At 34.6% G+C, this 22,311-nt stretch overlaps 1 protein-coding gene across 1 annotated transcript in view; it reads left to right on the plus strand.

Annotated features, from left to right (window-relative positions):
* The window catches only part of LOC130442393 (unconventional myosin-XVIIIa), a 185,739-nt gene that overhangs the window by 21,790 nt on the left and 141,638 nt on the right, over positions 1 to 22,311 (plus strand). Inside the window, exon 6 of the mRNA XM_056776460.1 lies at positions 2,437 to 2,574. Coding sequence (XP_056632438.1) covers positions 2,437 to 2,574 — 138 coding nt within the window. The remainder of the gene's footprint in view (positions 1 to 2,436; positions 2,575 to 22,311) is intronic.

A 22,311-nucleotide genomic window follows, 5' to 3' on the forward strand; every position in this document is an offset into this window, starting at 1 on the left:
GTATTAAATTACCCATTGCAGCATTTGCAGACTCTCTTATTTCAAATGAAATGTCTGATTCGCTATCTGTATTTACTTCTGACTTATTTTGAAAAATCGTTGTTTGCTTCAATAGTAACAATACTTCAAGACCTGCTTCCGTAATAATAATAATATTGTTCAACTCGCGTAATGAGCAAAATTCGCTGGCGCTCGGTTTGGCAAATATTACGGTTGTTGATCTTTACTTCCCGTATAAAATTCGGTAAACATCAGTCCACGTGAACTCATCATCTCCACTGTTTACCAATGAAAACATCGAATCTTAAACATAAATGCATTTCTATTGGCCGAAGCCGTATGTACAGAATTTCTTCGAAATATTCTTGCCAGACAGCCTGCGATAAGCAGTGGCGGTGCTTGGCGAGATTCATCAATTAATAAATTTCTGTAAATAAATAGAAATATGGCGTTCTTTAGACCATCGGTAAATGAAGACAATGAAATTGCACAGTGTAGTGAGAATAAAGACAAGTATGAATAATAAAGATTTAGATATACAAACACAGCAAGTTATTTTAAATATATTCGAATGTTTAAAATAGGAAAATATTCAGTAATCCGATAATGCAATGATAATAATTGCTGATATAACTAGAGTAAATATATTTTCCATTTATCGAGTAGTCACGAAAGGGGTTACTGTGGATCGTTCAAAGAACCGAAAAACATGTAAAGAAAAACTGAAATCAGTGGACACAGCTACTCAAGACTTTATACGTAGGACAATTTTTAGTTTATATTTGGAGACATTAGAAATAATACAGCAAAAGATAGCAGATTATCCAGAATACAATTATTGCGTCAAGTTTTGTCAGCATGTGGTTTTAAACACAAAAAACTGAATAAAGGAATGGCAATAACCGAATCGTTAAGGATCGTTCGATGGCGACAAGATTAATTGGGTTTGATAAAAGAATATAGAAGTTCTAATAGACACATAATTTATCTAGATGAAACATGGTTTTAGAGTCACGATGTAGTAAATTTCGGTTGGGTTGACAATAGTAAAAATTGCTGTTTGAATGGGCCATGTTCTAAAGGGAGACGCATTATAAAAACTGTGCAGCTGATTATCATGAAAATATGTATGACAGCAGAATTATATGAAAAGTGGTTGAATTAACAGCTTTTATGTAACATTCCACGACAATCAGTAATCGTTATGGACAACGCATCCTACCACTCGCGGCAACTTCTTAAGATACCAAATAATAATAGTAATAAAGCTCAAATGTTAGCATTTATTATGTCTGTAAGAAATATTCCTATTCCTGTCAGCGATCGTGGAAAAAGCCCAACAACCAGAGAATTGATTACTGTTATTAAAGGTCTAAGGTTAGAGGAAATTTATTATATTGTCAAGTTGTGCAAAGAACAGGGTTATACTCTTCTCCGACTACCTCCTTAATATTGCATATTTAGTCCTATAGAGTTGATAATAGTTAACGTAAAATCAGAATTACGAAAATGTAATCAGTCTCTAGAACTGAGTAAAGACGTTGTAGAACTCGTAAAGAAAGTTCTAGCAACAAACCGCCAAGAGCTTTGGAAAAACTGTGTTGAACATGTTATCAAAGAAGAAGATGAGTATGTGGTATCACCCTCTTTACAATCCTTCATAATTCAATCAAATGATGACTCTATTTCAGACGATTCTGACTACCATCATTATTTATAAAGATACTTTGGAATTGAAACGTTTTTATCTTTTGTTTTATTTACAAAGAATTTTCATTCGTGGTTTTTGCTTTTAAATTTAGATTTCCTGAAAAAAAAAATGAATGGGATACAAAAAAGGCCCAGCTCACGTGTGGTACACCGTTTAAACCAAACTCTCTTACAGGCAGGTACATTTTACTCGTCTATTTACGTTTTATAATTAATATTCAGTTAATGAGATATAATAATGATTGTTTTCTAAGTTTCAAGTAGGACTACAATTGAGTGCATCTGTCTAAATAACGGCATATAATCCCGTCCAATTTCTAATGATTCGATTGCCTTTTAATGAATACTTTTTCGCATAAGATATACATATTTTTTAAAAGTATTTATAAAAATAATAAATTTATTAAATGAGGTATCTACGCCAATGGTAGATCAAACAAAATTGTCGGTAAGATTTTTTATAATCTGCATTTGATATTGGAAAAACTATACCTTCATCTCGATGGCAGAAACGGATATCGTTTATATCATATCAAATTCCATAATAATCTCGTACATCCAATGGACGATCGATTTTTTCATACACCCTATTTCTAGTGAGTCATTAACAGTAGTCCATTTGTGAAGTAAAACATAATGAGCTGTCAGTTCACACTAATACACAACATCCTTTCCAACCCTCATAATAAACGACCTTTTAAATGTATTTAACATTTATTGTTGTAGGTTCAACCCGTGGCGGAACTAAGCGAGTTAAGTAGACGGTCGGGTTATGATGGGGGTGAAATAAATTTAGACGATTCGAACATACGCGGCGGCACTTTACGAAGGTCAGGGAGCAGACGGTTCAATAAAACCGCAACGGTAAGTTTTTTTACCTATGACTTCATTTTTCGTTTTAATAATAGGTAAACGATATCTATTGTTTAGTTTATAACTGTTGAAATTGACCAATAAATTATTAGCAAAAAAAGTGTTTTATACAGACAGTTTTTGACTCAACATTTATGAAGATTTATACAAATCGAGGTTAAACTCTAAACAAATTTTTGTTTCTTCTCTAACAGATATCTTCAATTTTGTTTATATTTTATAAGAGAATTAAATAAATAAATATCAGGGTCAGAAAGTTTCACTTCCATCATTAGCGTTATCACTTTCATCGGCAATATGTTTATCCGTTTGTAATTTGAAGATTTTCTTTATTTATTCTATGAATATCTAAAAGTAAATATTAATAATTATGAAACTTCCGAGAATTCGATGCATTTTTCGGAAAACAAATTAATTTTGAGATAGTTATTGAAGTACTTCGATACATATATGTATACAAATGAAATTAATATTGAATTAAACGTTATTTATTTTTTAATCAAGCAAAATTTCCAAAGAAAAAGCTGCAGATACCTTCTGAAAACCGTAACAAATTTTCAGCAATTCGATATTAATTATAATAAACTATAAGAAAGATATTTTCACATTGTTATGAATTTATTTTATATTTATTTATGAAACTATTACAAATTTTGATTAATTTCCACTAATTGATCTCTATTCGTTTATTAAACTATAAACCGAACTTTTGCGTTAAAACTTTTGGAAAAAAATTCGGATTGTTTTGATTGTTGCGTCCCAAAAGTACCTGGTCCAACAAAGAAAACACAAAAATTTTGGAAAAAAATATATTTATTTTTCAACGTAACCTCCTTTTAGCTCCATACACTTTTCCCAGCGATGATGAATAAGTTCGATACTCTTTTTATAATAACAATCATCAGGTTTCTCAAAATAGCGTTTAACTGCAGATATAACCTATTCATTGTTGAAAAATCTATGACCACCGAATCATTTTTTCAAGTCCGATAATGCGATGGGGTTAAATCTGGCGAATAGGGTGCATGTAGTAGCAATTCAAACTTTAATTCATTAATTTTGGTCGTTACAATAAAGGATGTGTGAGCTGGTGCATTGTCTTGACGAAGGAAACACTTTCCAAATGCGGCCGTTTTTTATTTAGTTGTTTTCTTTGCTCAAGCGTTGCAATAAGTTCGTACAATACTCATTGTTTGATAGTTTTTCGTTTTTCAAGATAGTCTCAAGCGCATCCCAAAAAACCGACACACCGACAATTTATAGTAACGATAACTTAATGTTAGAGTTCATAATAATGAATAAGTAATTGATGATGATGCGCCGATATGAAAAGGGTTGTTTTGGAATACTTAACTATATTTTTTAACATAATATTTTTTAAGAGTCAAATCCGATGCAAAATCGTGCTACAATTCCATCATCTTACTCTTTAAAGATCAAAGGGAGGGGAAATAGAAGCGACTCGATGAAAAAATAAACAAAAGTATTGACAGTATTACTCGGTAACCTTTAACGTCGTGCTTTTATATTCACGTTAAGCATTTTACATATTTATAAACGGTAGAATAGAAAATCTTATTTAGCAAAACCAGTTTATGGATTTTTTTCAAGTTGTAATATTTCTCGGAACAGGTGGCGCTAAAAAATCGCACCAACACCGTCGTCATAAATTACAATAATTGCGTTTGTTTCTCTTCATGTTTAATTCACACAATTTACCCACATAAAGTCTATTTAAATGTTGTAATCTATTTTCATTTTATGTATAGCAGAGGGTGTTGATGTAGATAATTTACTGCATTGCCAAACAGTACGTGACATGTTGTCTGTATAGTTAAATACTTACAATAACAAACAATTTAGGCTTGTCGATTTCAACCCTTTACTGTTTCCTTATATATATTTATATTTCATTAATAATCGTCTTATCGTCATCAAAGTAACAAAAGTATGCAAATGGAAAACCCAAAATACTCGCATGAATCATTTAGTCAAAATATGCACAAAAATGTTGAAAATATTTAAAAAAAAATCTCATACATCAATTTATTGATTCACTTTAGAATAAACAAGCATTTTAATTTTTTTTTCATAGGTAGGTACTAAACTAAACCTGAATATGCATTTATTACACAAAGAAAATTGTCATTACTTGATGTTTTACGAAGTTTTCCATTGAAAAGTTTTATCTCCTACATGAATGTACAAATTCATAAATAGAACTCCACATCTACAAATATAATAGGGGCGGTTTTAATCACTGCTGCTTATTGCAGGATCCAAATAGATTATTCAATTGAAAAATTCAAATCCACAATTTTTCAAATCACATATTTGAATTTTAGAAAAATATCATTTTTTGGAACATTTGTGAATCTTTGTCTCCTTAACACTATCTTCTTAATTCTTTTCTAGTTCCATCCTTAGGGCGAACGCATACATTCAACTTTTAGTTGAAAAACTGTTTTGTTGTTTATCATATGTTTAAGAGAATACGAGGATATATTGAAAAATTCTTAGCCTACTATAGAATCAAACAAAATTTCAATGACAAAATATTTTATTACTCAACATATTCTCCTCTTAATTGAACACATTTATTACAGCGAACCTGCAACGTCTCTAGACCTTTCAAAAAAATGTTCCTTCTTGCTCTGTAAACCAGACCTCCACTCTTTTATTACCTCCTCGTTCGAAGAAAATTTACAACCCTTTAAACTTTTTTTTCAGTTGAGGAAAGAGGTGATAGTCGGACGGAGCCAAATCTGGTGAATAAGGGATGTGTTCTAGTAATTCAAACCCTAAATCACGAATTTTTTGCATGGCAACATGAGATTTGTGTGCAGGGGCGTTGTCCTACAAAAACAAAACACCTTTGAATAGCTTTCCGCGTCTTTTCTCTTTAATTTTTTCTCGTAGAGTGTTCAGTAATGTCGAATAGTAATCTCCAGTTATTGTTCTACTCTTATCCAAAAAATCGATCAAGATTACTCCATCGCAATCCCAAAAAAATGAGCAAGAACTTTTCCAGTAGATTTTTGGACACGAAACATCTTAAGTCTTGGAGAACCAGAGTGTCGCCATTCCATCGATTGTCGCTTTGTTTCTGGATCATAGAAATGTACCCAAGTTTCATCCATAATAACAATTCGGTTTAAGAAGTCTACATCGTTTTCAAATCGAGCACAGATCAAACGCGATGCTTCTACCCTTGCATGCTTTTGGTCAAGATTCAAACATTTGGGGATCCATTTTGCAGCAATTTTTCTCATGTCCAAATTGATAAACGCGTTCCTATGAAATATTCAGTGCTTCAGATATCCGTTTTAGCCCAATTCGACGGTCTGATAGAATCGCCATGAACTGCATCGATATTTTCGGGGACCGACACAGAAACTGGCCTTCCCGATAGGTCATCATCTTCAATGGAAAATTTACCTCTTTTAAAGCTTGCAGGTACAATTTAAGGGTATTAAGCATACTCTTAACCCTTTTAAATACAGGTACTTGATGATGGCGGGATACTTCAATTATTTGATTTTCAAATTTCGTTTTTTCTTTTAATTTATTACGTAATTCTTGTTTACTTTTTGACGTTAAACTTTACACTAACACTTCTAGTGTAATCAATCAATACAACGTCGTATATTAAATCGGGCATACTGTCAACTCGATAGTTGCTCGACAAAAAAGTCAAAAAGTTTTATCGATTTGCTTTTGATTTAAAAGTTGGATAACTATCCCTCGTCGACTTTAGGCTAGACGTATACAAACAACTTTCCATCGACTAGACCATTGAGTCGAAATCGATAAGCGTCAACGATGTCACCACGACTCAATTATTTAGTTGTGTCTTAATACTAGTACAAAATGATTAATCGAAATGCTCTGGTTAGTGCTCTCCTTTATTTGGAGGATGAATGGGGAAAGAAGATAATCTTTTTATGCTGTTTTCAACAACAGATTACAACATTGAAAATTCCACACGGTACATGGTAAATTGAAGAAATTATTTCGCTAATTGGTCCGCTCAATATTTATTTCAAATTCTAGTCTAGTTCCAACCACCCAGATACGACTTCCATGCAAATTTCCTCCCATACCTTTTTCTTCAAATTGTTGCATACTTTTTCAGACTCTTTAAGTAAAGCCAATAGTTTTCTACGCTATTAATGAACTCCTCCGTGTCATGGTAACAAGAGACGTGGCGCCGCTCCAAATGCTTATAACAGACTGGCAGTCGCGAAACGATTTTTAACTATTTTGCCGAGCAACTATCGAGTTGACAGTATGTACGCTTTGAAATATTCTTCTAAACATATGATAGACAACAATTGTTCAACTAAAAGCTTGTATATAATCTTTGAATAAAAGTTGTATGTATGCGATAGCCCTTATGTCCATAACATTCTATTGAAGTGCGCATACAAACAACTAAAGTTGTGTTTTAACGATTTTGGGTAATCCCGAAATAACGCGACCCGAAATGATTTCATTGAAACTCATTCTACAAACGCTGAAAAATGTTTAAGGGTAATTTTTACATGTATCTTGTGGAATGTCCCATTTAGTAATCTGTTGTTGAAAATAGGATGAACAGAGGATCTTCTTGTCTTCTTTTCATCCTCCGAATGGAAAAGAGCACTGGCCAGAGATCTTAGATGAAACATTCTGTACTATTATTAAGGAATGAGGACTGATTAAGATTTCGTCGACTATTAAATGTCTATATGCGCATCCTACACAACTAAATAGTTGAGTCGAGCTCAAATCGTGAACGCCCATCAATAGTTGAGTCGATGGAAAGTTGTATGTATGCGCTTAGCATTATATCATGTGCATTTTTTTAGGGCCTCCTATTTTCTCACTTTTATACTTATCAGTTAAACCATTTCACCACGTCAATAGTTTTCCTTTTATTTCATCCAGTTTTTGTGAATTATATATCATCATCTTCATCTTCTACGAGGATGTTCCCAGAACAACCTGGCCCAACAAAGGAAACACAAAAATTTTGGAAAAAAAAATATTTATTTTTCCAACGATATCAAACAAAAACTAAGCGTCCAAAATGGCTGGAATCTTAGTGAGAATCTCTCAAGGTTTGCTCGACTATATTTCCCATATTCAGGTAGGAGTTGTAAATTTTTCACATAACTCTCGTATAACAACGACTATAAAGCGTTAAAATTTTAAGGTTAGGCATTACTAATTTGTAAAGCAATCACGTAATAGATAGCAATCTTACCTTTTAACGTATCTATATAACACTTTTAATTGTATATAGTTGGAAAAGCAACACCTATAATAGTCCGGGAGTCCGAGACAGTTGAAAACCTCTAAATGTAATTCAAATCACAAAATATCATTCATTTATTATTGACCTGATATTGAAAAGGGATTTCTTACATCTATAGAGCCCCACAAATCTTCTGTAGGGGATGAATTTTGAAAATATTGAATTTTAGTTAGAAATGAAAATCATTTCGGAATCTAGCACTATAAAATTTTACGTGCCGTAGGCTCGCAGATTGATTTAAAACTTGAATCATCAAAAGAACGTCATATTTCATTCTAAACAGTGATGATTGGTTGTGAACTTATAAATGTGGCAATCACAAAATATGCAAAGCTTTCAATTTAGTCCGCAAAATAATGTCAAGGTTAAAATGTATAATAGCGCAACTGTTATTTTGGAACGAATCAAATTAAATAAATAGCTTGAAGGAATGATGATTCATCCAAAAAAAAAACAATCACAACATAGAAAGTTGATATTGTAATTTAAGTATGAGGATGGTCCCAGACGTACCTGGCCTGACCTAGAGACCACGGTATTACGAAGTACACAATCTATACAGCATATGTTTCAAGTTTGAAGACGTCACGGTGTTTAGTATTTGTTTAGCAGTCATCGATAGTGAACATTTTCAATGAATTTGTAAACATGGAAAAAATTGGTCATCGTTATTTGATACAATACTTTTATATGAAATGCCTTAGCACAACCAATATAGCAGAACTAGATTGTACTCTGGGTGGACTGCCCCTTCATTATCAACAGTAAAATTTTGGACAGCAGAGTTTAAGCGAGGTCGTACGACCTGCGAAGGCCAGACTAAATGAGTTGACGAAAGAAATCCACAAAGCGCTACTGCTTGATAGTCGGCTGAAAGTGCGCGTGCTAGCAGCATTTCAAAAAGTACGGTACAAAAACAGCGTCGAGAAGATGTTTCCATCGTTTGGCAATTTTTCACAGAAATGCAGCCGAATTATTGTGCCGCTTCATAACCATGGATGAAACGTGAATCCATCACTTCACACCCGAAAAAAAAAAACAATTAAAACAATGGACTGAAAGGGGAGAACTGTTTCCAAAGACCGTTCCATTTGCTGGCAAGGTCATGGTGTCGGTTTTTTGGGTTTCACATGGGATAATTTTAATTGACTATCTTGAAAAAGGGGGGATTATTATGCAAATTTACTGCGACGTTTGAGCGAAGAAATCAAACAATAACAGCCGTATTTGGCTAAGAAGAAAGTTTTGTTTCATCAAAACATTGCAGCAGCTCACACATCCTTTATTGCAATGACCAAAATTAATGAATTAAAGTTTGAATTGCTACTTAATGCACCTTATGCACCATATTTGATTCATCTGGATTATTTTCTGAAAAGGTGTATGGAGCTAAAAGGTTTTTCGAAATTTTTGTGTTTCCTTTGTTGGACCAGGTACCTCTGGGACCATCCTCGTAAAACAAGGTGAAGACATGAGACTGAAGCAATTGGAACCCAATGTAAAATATCTACGGAGCAAGCATCAAGTTTTGTTTCTTACTACGTCGGAAAGTTTTCAGACAAACCTCGTAATCATCAAATTTTGTGTTTTATAACTGCTTAGAGAATCAGTATTGTTCAATTTTTTTTAAATAAAACTATTTATAGTAGAAATCAAATGATATATTCAATCTAAATTTCCGAACCTTATAGTTGAGTGATATTTATTTGGTGAAACATTGACCCGCAATCAGCTGTTTATCGTTAACTGGTTTCGTATACGTTGATTACCCTCTAACCTACTGACTGTATATAATTACTAACGGTATCGTTCGTAATGAAAATGTATCGACGAATCGCGAAACGATCACGATCACACTGATAACGTCTAGAAATTACGAAGACGACAGTGGCGACGACGTCCTTGTTCGTCGGACTTTTAAGTTAACTGTTTATATCGTCTGACGGTTCGTTTGTTATTTGTTACAATTCAATAATTTTGATTACTTCCTTTGTAATCAAGTTTTTGACCAACATTCTTTAATGCACCTGAACAAGGCAGTGGTGTACATCACAATTTATTTAGGGGTTTTTTAAATCTCTAAATGTTCTTTGCTTTAGTAGAGATAGAGAATAATTTGCTTATTTCAGTTTGGAACAGAAGGTGATCATATTGTATATAAGTATATAGTGCGGTGAGTTCTTAAATAAAGGTCGTAAATAGGAAAGAACAATTTTTCATTATATTCTCCCTTTCTTTCCACACACTTTTCAGAACGTTTGACTAGAGCTTCTATTTCCTCGTCGCTGATAAATATTTTGTCTCTTGACTTGGCCTTCAGCTCTGTGACCAAAAAATATTCTTACGGGACCAAATCAAGGCTATATGGTGGTTGTTCAATTTCTGTGAAGCCATATTCGTTTACATTAACCATGGAAAGCGAATTAGTATGGACTGGAGCATTGTCATGAAGCAAGCACAAACTTCGGCTGAGTTTGCCACGCATTTTTTCGATATTTTTTTATGACGCAACTGCTTTAGTATGTCAGAGTGATATGCCACGTTCACAGTTGTATTTGATTTCTAAAAGTCTATCAAAAGGATGCCTTCGCAGTCCCAAAATAATGTAGCACCACTTTTTTATGCTCTTTGTGATGTTTGCTTTTTTTGCACTGGCTCTCCATTCCAATGCCACTCCATTGAATCTCTTCTAGATATCTTCTATGTTCTTGGTCCTTGCAGCAAAGCTCTAAAAATCGCTCATACAGACACCCACTTCTCACTAATTTTTGTCAAACTCAAATGTTCTTGTAGAATCCCTAGAATCCTTGTTTGAACATGCCGGTCTGTTCTGCAATTTCTTTTGCTTTTTTAGGCGTCAGTCTCTCAGAGTAATTTAATTTAATCTTTTCTGGAATAGTCAGCCACACAGGACCTCCCGCACGTGGTTTATCTTCATTTTCATGCCCGGTGAAATAACTTAGACTAATTTTCAATTGTTGAGAATTAACTTACCGTAAATAGCCTCCATTCTGTTTTTGATTTGTGTCCGTGTTATTTAATTTATAACAGTGCGAAACTTCACTGAGTGGTTGTACGAGTTCTACTGTAATAAACTGGATCAACAGCTGCAACTTTGTGTGAAGCTTGTTGATACTTGTAACTGGCGGTGCATAACGCACCATATTTAACATATGAGGCCAATAACTGATGGACTACACTATGTAAATATCGATGACTGGTGATATATTGATGTTTAATATTTATTTTTTCTTTTTCATATAAGTTTAAAGAGCAGCTAGTTGTGGAAATCTAGCCCAGAGCACTTCTTTATCTTCTATGGTGCTACGGGCTTCATCTGCCTTAGTTCTATTGTCCAGTTGTTCCTGTTCAAAGCTGCCTTTTTTCAATTGCTTATCTTTAGGAAACTAATTGCGACTTCTTCCTATTCCAAGCTCTTCCAATTATCTTACGCCCTTTAAAATTGGAGTCAAGTAATTGCAATCTTTTTACTCTGATAAATTCTGAAATCTGTAGTTCTTGGTATTTTTGATAGAACTCATAATTATATCCGGATCTTCATGCTCTATTCTCACATTTGAGGCTATATAAATTCCTTAATATCTTCCTTTCAGATGAATTTTTGTAAACTGCCTTTTTTTGTTTTAAGATTCACGCTCCTTAATCTTGCGTTATTATAGGTCTTTTATATTCTGACTTTATTGTTTGTATGTATTTCTATATATCTAAATATGTACAGGAAAGCATAGTATGATTTATTTGCCTGGTTGCGTCTTCTTCTGATATCTGTGTTTTCGTTTCCACTTTTGGTAAGCTGATTTGTGGAATCTATTGTTATTTCCAGATTATCATCTTCTATTGTAACGTTTCGCTTGTGTCCATACCCGGTTCATATGCTGTCTCTTTTTTCTCTAATCCTTGCAATCCTGCTCAATCGCTTCTTTTATTGATGCCATCTGCATATGCTGCTATTTATGATTATCTATAACTAACGATGTTTCAGGAATTTATTGTCAGATTTCCTATGATGATGCACTTCATTCTTATATTGTAAAATCTGGGTGCTAAAACATCTTTGACTCCTAGTTGTTTCGATTTGATTGGTGAGCGTACATGTTTAATGTTTTATTCTTCTAAAATAATTGAATTGTATCCAAAACCATCATTTGTATGCGTCATACATACAATTACAGTATTATGCAGGTCACAACGTTGTTGACATTCTCTCTTTTCCGTTATTATTTTATTATCATTACAACAAATCGTTTGAAACATTCAACAAAATATAATATAAACTTACATCATATGGTTTTGTTCGTTTTAAATCTGTTTGTTGCCAAGTCTGATAAGCTCAACAAATACTATACTTTTATTTACAAAGTTGTGTAAATAATAATAAAAAAAGGTGCGACATGAATTGAATCATGAACAAAAATAACTCGGATCTCAAATGACTGAAAAACTTCGATTTGAACATAAACTATTCGACTAGAATAAAAGGGTAGTGTTAGCGACTTTTTCAACCATTTCGCAAGTCCAATTGTTTGACACTCAAACTATATTCCACTTAAAATCCACCATGTTGTAATTCCCATTCCACTAATCCAAAAAGGCATTAGACTAAAATTATAAGAGGTTGGCTTACAATCACGCGACTTAATGAACACATATAATAAACATTTCACATGTATTGAGGTTAGGTTAGTACGGGCATCCTCGATCTAGATTGGTCGTGATTCAGTCCGAGGCATGAGGCCCATTATGTTACCCTTCATTTTCCACTATCTGGAAACTTAGTTAACTAACTAGCCACATTCCTATCTTTTTTCCTTTTATAGCTTATTTTTAAGCATTTCTTACATTCTCCGTTCCTAATTTTGCTATTTTTTCGAAGCAATCTAGTGTGTTGTCCTCAGCATTTGACGTCGTTTCTCTGTCCAGACAGAGCAGATGCTCGATCGTATCTTCTTCTCCGTTACACTTTTTGCGTTGGTTAGGTGCCAACAATAAAATCCAGTGATCACTCCAATGGTCTTCTAGATTGAATGTTTCTTGAATCCTATTATCGTTTTTGTACCATTCCCTTCATTGATCCTTGTTCATATAGCTCTGGATATCGCTCAGTCACTTTTATTTGCTCATATACACTGAGGTTTGCTGTGTCAATAGTATCTTTTGGCAATTCCATCGGTAGTAGCACTGTTGGTGTGCGTTCACATTGGCGACGCTCAAGCAGTGAGCGTCGAGCGATGTCCTGTTCAAATTGATTAAGCGTCGTTTTAGTTATTTTCTAGGTGTCGAACCAAAAGGACGTATATGAATTTGGTATCTAAACGATTATTACTTATAGAATGTACACGACTGCGAAGGCTAATTTTAAAGACAAGCAAAAAAATACAAGGCGTTCATGAATTTAATAGAAATAGACTTGCTTATTTTCGCCGCTTGAGCTTTGCCAAAGTGACCGCACACTTACTCTGTCTCTTCGGCACCTTCTCACCTCGTCTCACCATTAGCTAGCCTATCTGCCTCAGGTTTTCCTTCCATTTCATACGGCTTAAGTATGCAGCAGAGGCTTATTCCAGTGTCACTAATCAAGGAGAGAGTTCTGGATGTACTTCCACTGCATCACCAGTTTAGAGACTGTAAAAAATGATTTACTTCATTGTTATTTTTTGATGAAAGTCTGCTCGGGCCATAGAGTTAATATTGAAGAAATGTAAGTGAAATTGTACTATTGAAAGAGAGAGAAAGAATATCGGATTACTACTCTCTATCTCTCTCTAGTCGCTATAATTTCATAAGTTTGTTCCTTTTTTGAAATCAACAGTTTTGCGGGAAGAAATGAAATTTCACTCCTTTAGACACTTGTTTATACCTAGTAAACAAATATTACACCATCTCTCAATTAGATTTCATTTAAATGCATCGGCAATTACCGCATTCTAAAATGTCTGATGATGTGATACCTATATAAACACATAGACGATGATCTCAGTACCATTAAACGAAGAATGCCGGGAATGTTATAGTTATTGGTACTATTTAATCGTACCTTGAATTTAATTTATGTTGATAGAGATTGGATCTGTCATAAAAGAATTTAACGTTGATATAGTCTCGCAGGGCCGACCGCAGATCAACCACCTCCTTTCCGACAAACGGAAATTTATCAATTGATGCCAGTAATTTTTTATGTATAGCGTCGCCACTGGTTCTCATCTATTACTTTCGAATCGTTCCTATTAGCTAGGCAAATGTATTAACAACAATTTTGTAATGCTGGTTGCCTATAATAGGAACATTATTCCACATTGTTTTTATTATTGAAAGAATTATGTGTGTACGGTTGCATATATTCAGTGAACATTTCTAGAAGAATTATATAATTTATTGTTAGTTACTTCAAGAAGGAATTTACTTTTACTTTCGTGAATATAATTGGTATTTACAAATAACATCGTGATGTTTTATCTAATATCGGCTATTAATGACGGGTATTGTCCTAATTGGCTATATAATTGAGTAACCAATTGACGGGCTTGGAGGAAGAGGTAAAAAACCACAAGTCACATATTTGAGTTTTTAAAATTTTGCATTTTAAGCAAATTCTGAAATCGTAATTATTAATCATACACAAAAATTATTTTGCAGTACTATATTTATACATAAATGTATAAAAAAATCAAACAAAACAAGAAAATATTACTAGGTAACAAAAATTTACGTAGTTTTTGGAAAAAAGTGGTTTATTGCCATTAAGCTAGGGGCTTGGGGGGGCTATAGTCCCGGGCCCCAGGTCCAAGAGATCCTGTGTTGATACCACAAATCTAACGTATTGATATTATTTTGTGAATTTTTCCGGGTTTTCGGATTCCTTAAGGGGGCCCCGTCATTATTTTAGCCCCGGGCCTTATAAATCTTAATCCGGCCCTGATTGCCCTTTTTAACTTAATAGTTAGGCTCTGTTATATCGTAAGTAATTATTCTCTTAACATTACACAAAATAAACTAAAAAAACTATTCCCCTATTAAGGTCCATGGTTCTATATTATCTTTGTATAATGTCGGTGGTACCAATTGAACATCTTCTACACCTAATTGCCCGTGAAACCCATGATAAATAGGATAAAAGGTAGTAATTCCTTGAAATCTTTCAGTTTATTTGGATTTATTTGAACAAAGGCTGAATATTTGAGCGGAAGTTCTGAAAATGTTGGACAACTTTTCACATTTTGAACACTTTTTGAACAGCCTGTGTCATTGGTGATGGTATTTTTTATTCTCTAACCGCGTTAGAGCGCTTGTAGACGTCCGTTTTTTCACCGGACGACGGACCGTGATTTTTGCCGAATTCGCGGTGGTGTATGATCTATAATGGATGTGTGTATATGCACCGCACATATTGTTCGGATCGGAGGCTTGGACATTTAAGATGAACTCACTAAGGCGCTTAGAGATTTTCGAAATGTGGATCTTTCGAAGGATGCCGAGAATTCCCTGGACCGCTCATATCAGTAACGAAGAATAGGCACTGACAGGAAATTTATAAAATTGATAAAAACTCGAAAAACCTCGTATCTAGGACATAAATATTTATAGAAATGACAAATACAGAATTTTGCAACTTTGTTGCCGCGTTTCGACTTGACTTTGGCCTGCGACGCGCATTTACGTGGAACTTTATCATTGTCGACGTTACGAATCCAATCATCTCCGCACAACATTGTCGCACGTCGGTTTTTGGTACAAGAAATCGGCTACCACGGAGGATAACGTGACGAAAATTCACATTCTCGTATTGGTATACCACCGATTGGAAATGAACAAGTTAACTGAGACACTAGGCATCTCAACAGATCGCGTTTATCACAGCCAGCATAAAATTTTTGAATTAAGGAGTTACCTGCGCGATGGTGTGCGTATTTGCACACTCAGGATAATAACCACAACTGTCACATCACTTTAGAGCAATGATTGATGCTGTTTATGCACAATACAAAAGAGTTTCAATACATAGATCTATTGATACACATCGGAGTAGTAAAAAAATCTAAGCCGTCCGAAAGTACTCCAGAGATGGCCAAGACAGTCCGACCACCTGGAGAAGGGCAAGGGAAAATCGAGGAAAAACGTGGTCCTGTCACACGACAGGCTTCATGGCTGAAGAATATTTGCGAGTGGACCAGCGTAAACTATCAGACGCTGATAAGAAGGGCCAGAAATGATTTTGCTGGGGTTATCGTCAATCTTCGTTAGAAGAGGGCACCCAAAGAAGATGAAGGTACATTTCATTTAATAAAAACTATAAATACACAACAAACAAATCGATTTTTATTCTTAAATTGGCAATTTACAGTATGAAAATGTTATCCTCCTCCAGCACCCCCTCGCAAATTGTAAATGAGAAAGGGGGTCGCGTGGCAACTTGTTGGAAAGGGATTTTAATTTTCTATTCAGTAATATTAAGTTTTTTAAATTTGGTGTAATCATAATTGTGAAAATTATTTTTAAAGATGTAAAATTTTGTTAACGTTTCTATCACGAAACTTTACGTAGGATGAAGATAATTATACCGCATAATATTTAGAATGTATTTAACAATTAAATTTCATTTTTAAAATGACAATAATCGAGGCGATTTTGGAATTCTCGTACAACATTTTGTATAACCTCAGGGGTTATTTTGTTAATTTCTTCCGTTATCTCAACTTCTAAATCAGCAATATTGTCTGGTCTGTTAAAATATACTTTAGAAATAATCAGGTATTTTCGTGTCTATTCTACTAAACATCAAGAAAAAATTTACTGATGAAAAAAAGTTAGATGTACTTCTAGAGAGAAGTTACATGAAGATGATCTTGATACAAAGCAAGAATTCTGTAAATTGATGATGGACAGAATGAGCGCAGATTTGCAGTTGCAGTTCATAAACAAAATAGTTTTTTCTGTTGAAGCGACTCAATATCCTAAAAAAGTGAACGCTTTTGCTGGTATCATTAACAATGAAATTATTGGTCCTTATTTTTTTAAGGGCACAGTTAATGGTGAGGTTTATCTAGATTTATTGATTAACTTCGTACTGCCCACATTACAAAGACTTTTTCCTGTTGTTAATCATCCAAATGAGATAGATCTATTTATTTATTACCAACAAGACGGAGCTCCATCGCATTTTGCATGTACAGTTAGAAATTATTCAAACGAGTTTTTCCCAATAGGTGGATTGGAAGACGTGGAACTTTAGAGGTTTTGTAAAGTAATAATAATTTAAAGTTCGTGTTTTAATATTTAGATTATAATAGATTTTGAATTATAACGTCTCGAAATTTAGGAATAGTTCCATTCCCTTGTCACACAATGTCACACTTCATCGACACTCTTCCACCCCCTTAATATGTGACGTAATTTAAGGATTGCGCCAAACTAGTCTAGCGATCAACGGTTTTTACCTCAGATTTCCATCAAGACGCATCGATTCGCTTGAAATTTCAAGTTTATCCAATCCCGATATGTGCTTTTACTCCTGGGGTGAATACCACCCCCAACTAGGATGTGCTATTTTTTTTGTTGAAACTAACCGTAGAAATCGATAGAAAAAAGAATTACTCTATGGAGTGTTTTCGGAAAATCAATACTTTTTGACTTATTTGTAATTGAAATTTTGAATTTTTGTTGCAAAAAAGCGAATTTTGAATCGATTTTTCACAAATTGTCAGGAGGTTAAATGTAGATTTTGCAGTAAAGGGTAAATAGAACTTAATTCCAATATTTCTGAGGTGATTTAATGTTTTACCGTTGTTCACTGAACTAAACGTACTCGTCCTAGGTTTTTAGGCTTCTTTTTTTTTCAGTCGTAATAACTCTCATTTTGTAAATTTAAATAATTTAATATTGCTATAAAAGGAAATATTCTGAGTGAACTAAGTTGTTGATAAAAGAGTTTTTTTCTCTTTTGAAACCACTTTCTCTGTTTGGTTTTAATGCCAGTTATTATAAACAACGGCGATTGGCTTTAGGGCATCAGGTGGTTGGATTGTGCTGCATTGTTTACCGAAAGAAATCACAAATATGACGTTTGCATTGTTCGATGCTACCTACTCGTTAAACAGTAATACAGGTGTTATTGTTAAATGAATTTAGTTCTAACATAAACATCACCAGAGCCGGAATCGTGTTTTTCTCACTATCAAAAATTTTGTGTAACTACACTAGTGAGCAAAAAATCGACTCGAGTGGCACGCTCGCAGTCAAAAGCTTCTAGAAAAAAATCTGTAGCCTCCATTGTATTTCTGATTTTAGTATTTCATAGCCATTAGTCTTATTGTGTTTTATTTGAGAGGTAAAGAAAAATATCAATCGAAAAGGAATCTTAAATGATGAAAAAAGAGTTATAATTAACATTAAAGAAGATACGAGCTTTAATTCGTATAAATAATAATTTATTTGAAATTAATCTTATCGATATTTATCTTATTCGATGTTATCCCATTTTTCAATGAGCGCCATTTTGAGATCCGCCTGATGCAGGATTTCTAGCCTGAACTTTTCTCTTGAGTTTATCCCATGAATGGAACGGAAGGATTTAAGCCAGAGCTACGCGCTGGCCAATCCATAGCGGCAATTTAGACATCCTCTAACTATTGCAGTATATGGACGGGCATTGTCCTGCATCAGATTAAGTTTTCGCCGATGAAACTGGCGTAGGGAACGATGTGATCCCCTAAAATTTCCGTTCGCCATTAATCCCTCCGCTCCACCGACGCCGACGGTTTCAATGAAAACCAACTCGGTTTTTGCTTCCATTGAAATGCCCGCCCAAACCATCCAGGAGCCCCCTTCAAAAGTCACGTATTCTTTTATGCAAACCGCGCAAATCTTTCTCCAAGTCTTCTGTAGACTCGTCCTCTTCTATCGCTACCATGCAAGCACACTTTGCTTTCGTCTGAGGAGAGAACGGAGCCGCATAATTCGTCAATCCAAATAACGTGTCCTCTAGCAAATCATAGACAGGTTGCTCAGTGGCTAATTTGGGGGTTAATTTGGAGCCAGTAGCTGGCCTTTCGGTTCAATGTTAGCTGCCTTAAGTCTTCTTCTGACTGTCCAGCCACTCCTCGCGTTGTTCTGATCTCTTGTTGGACTTAAACAGTGAGGACCCGATTTCTCTGTGATGTGCTGACATTGAATCGGGTGGCTTGCAATTGCAGGCTTGTCACCTGAGTCTTATTTTTTTGCCTATTTGTGTATATAGTAGAATATTAAAAATGTATAAAGTGATTCATATTTTCACGGGTCCAAGGGGAAAGAAAATCATCGAGTCGAGCGGCAATAATAAATATTAAAATTTTAGCAGATAAAAGTTACCTTTTGCTAATCTGAGTCGTCTATATCATCTTCAGATCCATCAGTAGTATCTTCGCCTAGATCCACGGCTAAATATTTCGATAGTAATTGTAATTTGAATGCAATTATCGAGATTTACATATACTGCTAACCACCTACTACAAGACTATGCGGTTACATTGTTGACGTCACTACTAAGCAGAGTTTTTACGTCATTTAATTTGAAATGTCGTTCCTTGCCATTTCATTTTGTATTTGATCACATTTAAGTTTTGGCGGGTTAATACACATTCGAAGAATGGCAATTGAAGTAAAATTACGCCCCGTTCTCGCGCAATTTCATTTACTACATACTTCATATTTGATCTTCAAAATTGGTTCGTTGAATTTAATATTTTCCTTGGCAAGCCAATTTGTGATCTGGGCTTAAACCTCATTTTACGATCAGGGCTGCAGGTCAAAGATCTATACTATTTTCACGAGAGAATCGGGTTTTTTATTTCGTCAAATATAATTTATAAATTCATTTTTTTAGCTTCTCCGGTAACTTAAAAAGAAACATTATAAACAGACATCTGTAATTGAATTAACCGTTCAATGCTAAATCACCCCGTGACTATGCTATTTATAATTTGTTGAGCACCTTCGACATGTGAGTAATTTCATATTCTCGTACGGTATCTGAATAAGCGACAAATTCTCTGAATTCATCCGATAAGCTACTGGTACGGCATAATAATTTCATTGCTATGTCACCTTGAGGCCATTACTACTAAATATACCTTTTCATTGTTTGCCGCATTGTTTGAAATTCGAGTATTGTTTATATAGGGTTTTCCGAAAGTCGGAAGTTTCAAATGAGCGAACAATAAAAGTTGAAAATATGGAAAGACTAAAAAAAATAACATTTTTTATGTTCTAAAACTTTCATGCTGTGGGTAGTATAAAATTTTGTCGAGTTTCACTTTAAGCAACGAAAAAAGAAATAACCAAAACCAGATATATTTCTCATTCCAAAAACTTCTTCTTCCTTCTTGTATGATAGGTTTAAAACCTGTTTCCTCTTCTGTTTCAGCCTCCTGGATCTAGATTGTCATTTCAAAATGTATATTACAAAAAGAAAGAGTAACATGTTTTTCGTGAATTTTATAATTCGGTCGAGAAATGAAGTCAAAACGGCCCATCTGGCAACACTGTCTACTGTCTACATAAACCATTGCATCCGATTATTAACAGATATCAACCATCTGCCAATCACTTCATAGTAGTTCAGTCCAACGTCGTGGAAGATTTATTTTACAAAATGCGTTGGTGTTTAATTTAGAACTGGAAAATGAACAAATGAAATATCCATTTAATGACATATCTGGCAACACTGGCGTAACAAAGAACTTCGCCCGCATAGCGACATACAACTATCTGTCGCTCCTCACTTCAATGCAGTCAAGCATGGTTTGTGTTACGTGTGAGACTTGTTTTACAAAGTCCATTGGTTCTTAATTGAGAACAGGAAAATGAACAAATAAAATACCCATTTCATGAACTCTGAAGACATATCTGGCAAAACTGGCGTAACAAAAAATTGCACCTGCATAGCGACATACAATTATCTGTCGCTCCTCACTTCAATGCAGTCAAGCATGGTTTGTGTTACGTGTGAGACTTGTTTTACAAAGTCCATTGGTTCTTAATTGAGAACAGGAAAATGAACAAATAAAATACCCATTTCATGAACTCTGAAGACATATCTGGCAACACTGGCGTAACAAAGAACTTCGCCCGCATAGCGACATACAACTATCTGTCGCTCCTCACTTCAATGCAGTCGAGCATGGTTTGTGTTACGTGTGAGACTTGTTTTACAAAGTCCATTGGTTCTTAATTGAGAACAGGAAAATGAACAATTAAAATACCCATTTCATGAACTCTGAAGACATATCTGGCAAAACTGGCGTAACAAAAAATTGCACCTGCATAGCGACATACAATTATCTGTCGCTCCTCACTTCAATGCAGTCGAGCATCGTTTAGGTTATGTGTGAGACTTGCTTTACAAAGTTCGTTGGTTCTTAATTGAAAACAAGAAAATAAAAGATCAATTTAATCAGTCACAATAATAATAAGTCACTACGACCGATCTTGCAACACTGGCCTAATAAAGAGCTGCACCTGCGTAGTGCTAGATATTTATTCATTATCTCCCCCATCTTAAAGTTTCACAAAGTTCGTTGATTCTCAACTGAGAAAACAGAACGAAAAAAATCAATATTAATTTTTTTTTAACCTTAACAAAGGACTGAAATATGCATACGAGTAGTTCCCCATCAATGTAATCCTTCAAGAGCAATGATCATTTCAACGATTCTTGGACTTCTCGATGCTGTGCTTATAGAAGGATTTACCTCAAAATATGTTTCATTTTCAGCAATTGCTTCTTCAATTGAGCCGTATTTCTTACTGTCGAGCATTTTTTTGAGATCAGCGAATAGCCAGTAGACATTGGGGGCGAGATCTGCACTATATAGTGGTTGAGGAAGCAATTCGAAGTGTAACGTTCAATCTTTGCCATCGACTTGTGAATCAGTGCATTGTCTTTATGAAACAATGGTTTTTCCTTTATTTTTGCATTCAAACGAACCATCAACTCCGTAGTATTCACTATTGATTATCTCTTCCTTTTGGATGAACAATATTCCATGCGCATCCCAAAATACTGAAGCCACAACCTTCCTAGCTGACTGTTGTGTCTTTGCACGTGGTTCGCCGGCTGCAATTCACTCAGATGATGATCGTTTTGATTCCAGGCTGAAGTGGATGGATCCATGTTTCATCAAACACTACTCTGAATTATCAAGACGTTGTTGTTTTTGATCGACTGCGATTAAACGCGGTACCTACTTTGAAAAAAGCTTTCTCGTGGTCAAATACATAATTGTAAACACACTGTTTTCTGATATCTTTACGGCCTCAACGATCTCACCCAATTTCAATTTACAATTAGATATAACCAATTTGTGGACTTTTTTGATGTTTTAACCACCTCATTTTGGACGACCAGAACGTTCACCATCATCGGTAACATAACC

The sequence above is a fragment of the Diorhabda sublineata genome, chromosome 4 (genome assembly GCF_026230105.1).
Source record: "Diorhabda sublineata isolate icDioSubl1.1 chromosome 4, icDioSubl1.1, whole genome shotgun sequence".
NCBI classification, from domain to species: Eukaryota; Metazoa; Arthropoda; class Insecta; order Coleoptera; family Chrysomelidae; genus Diorhabda; species Diorhabda sublineata.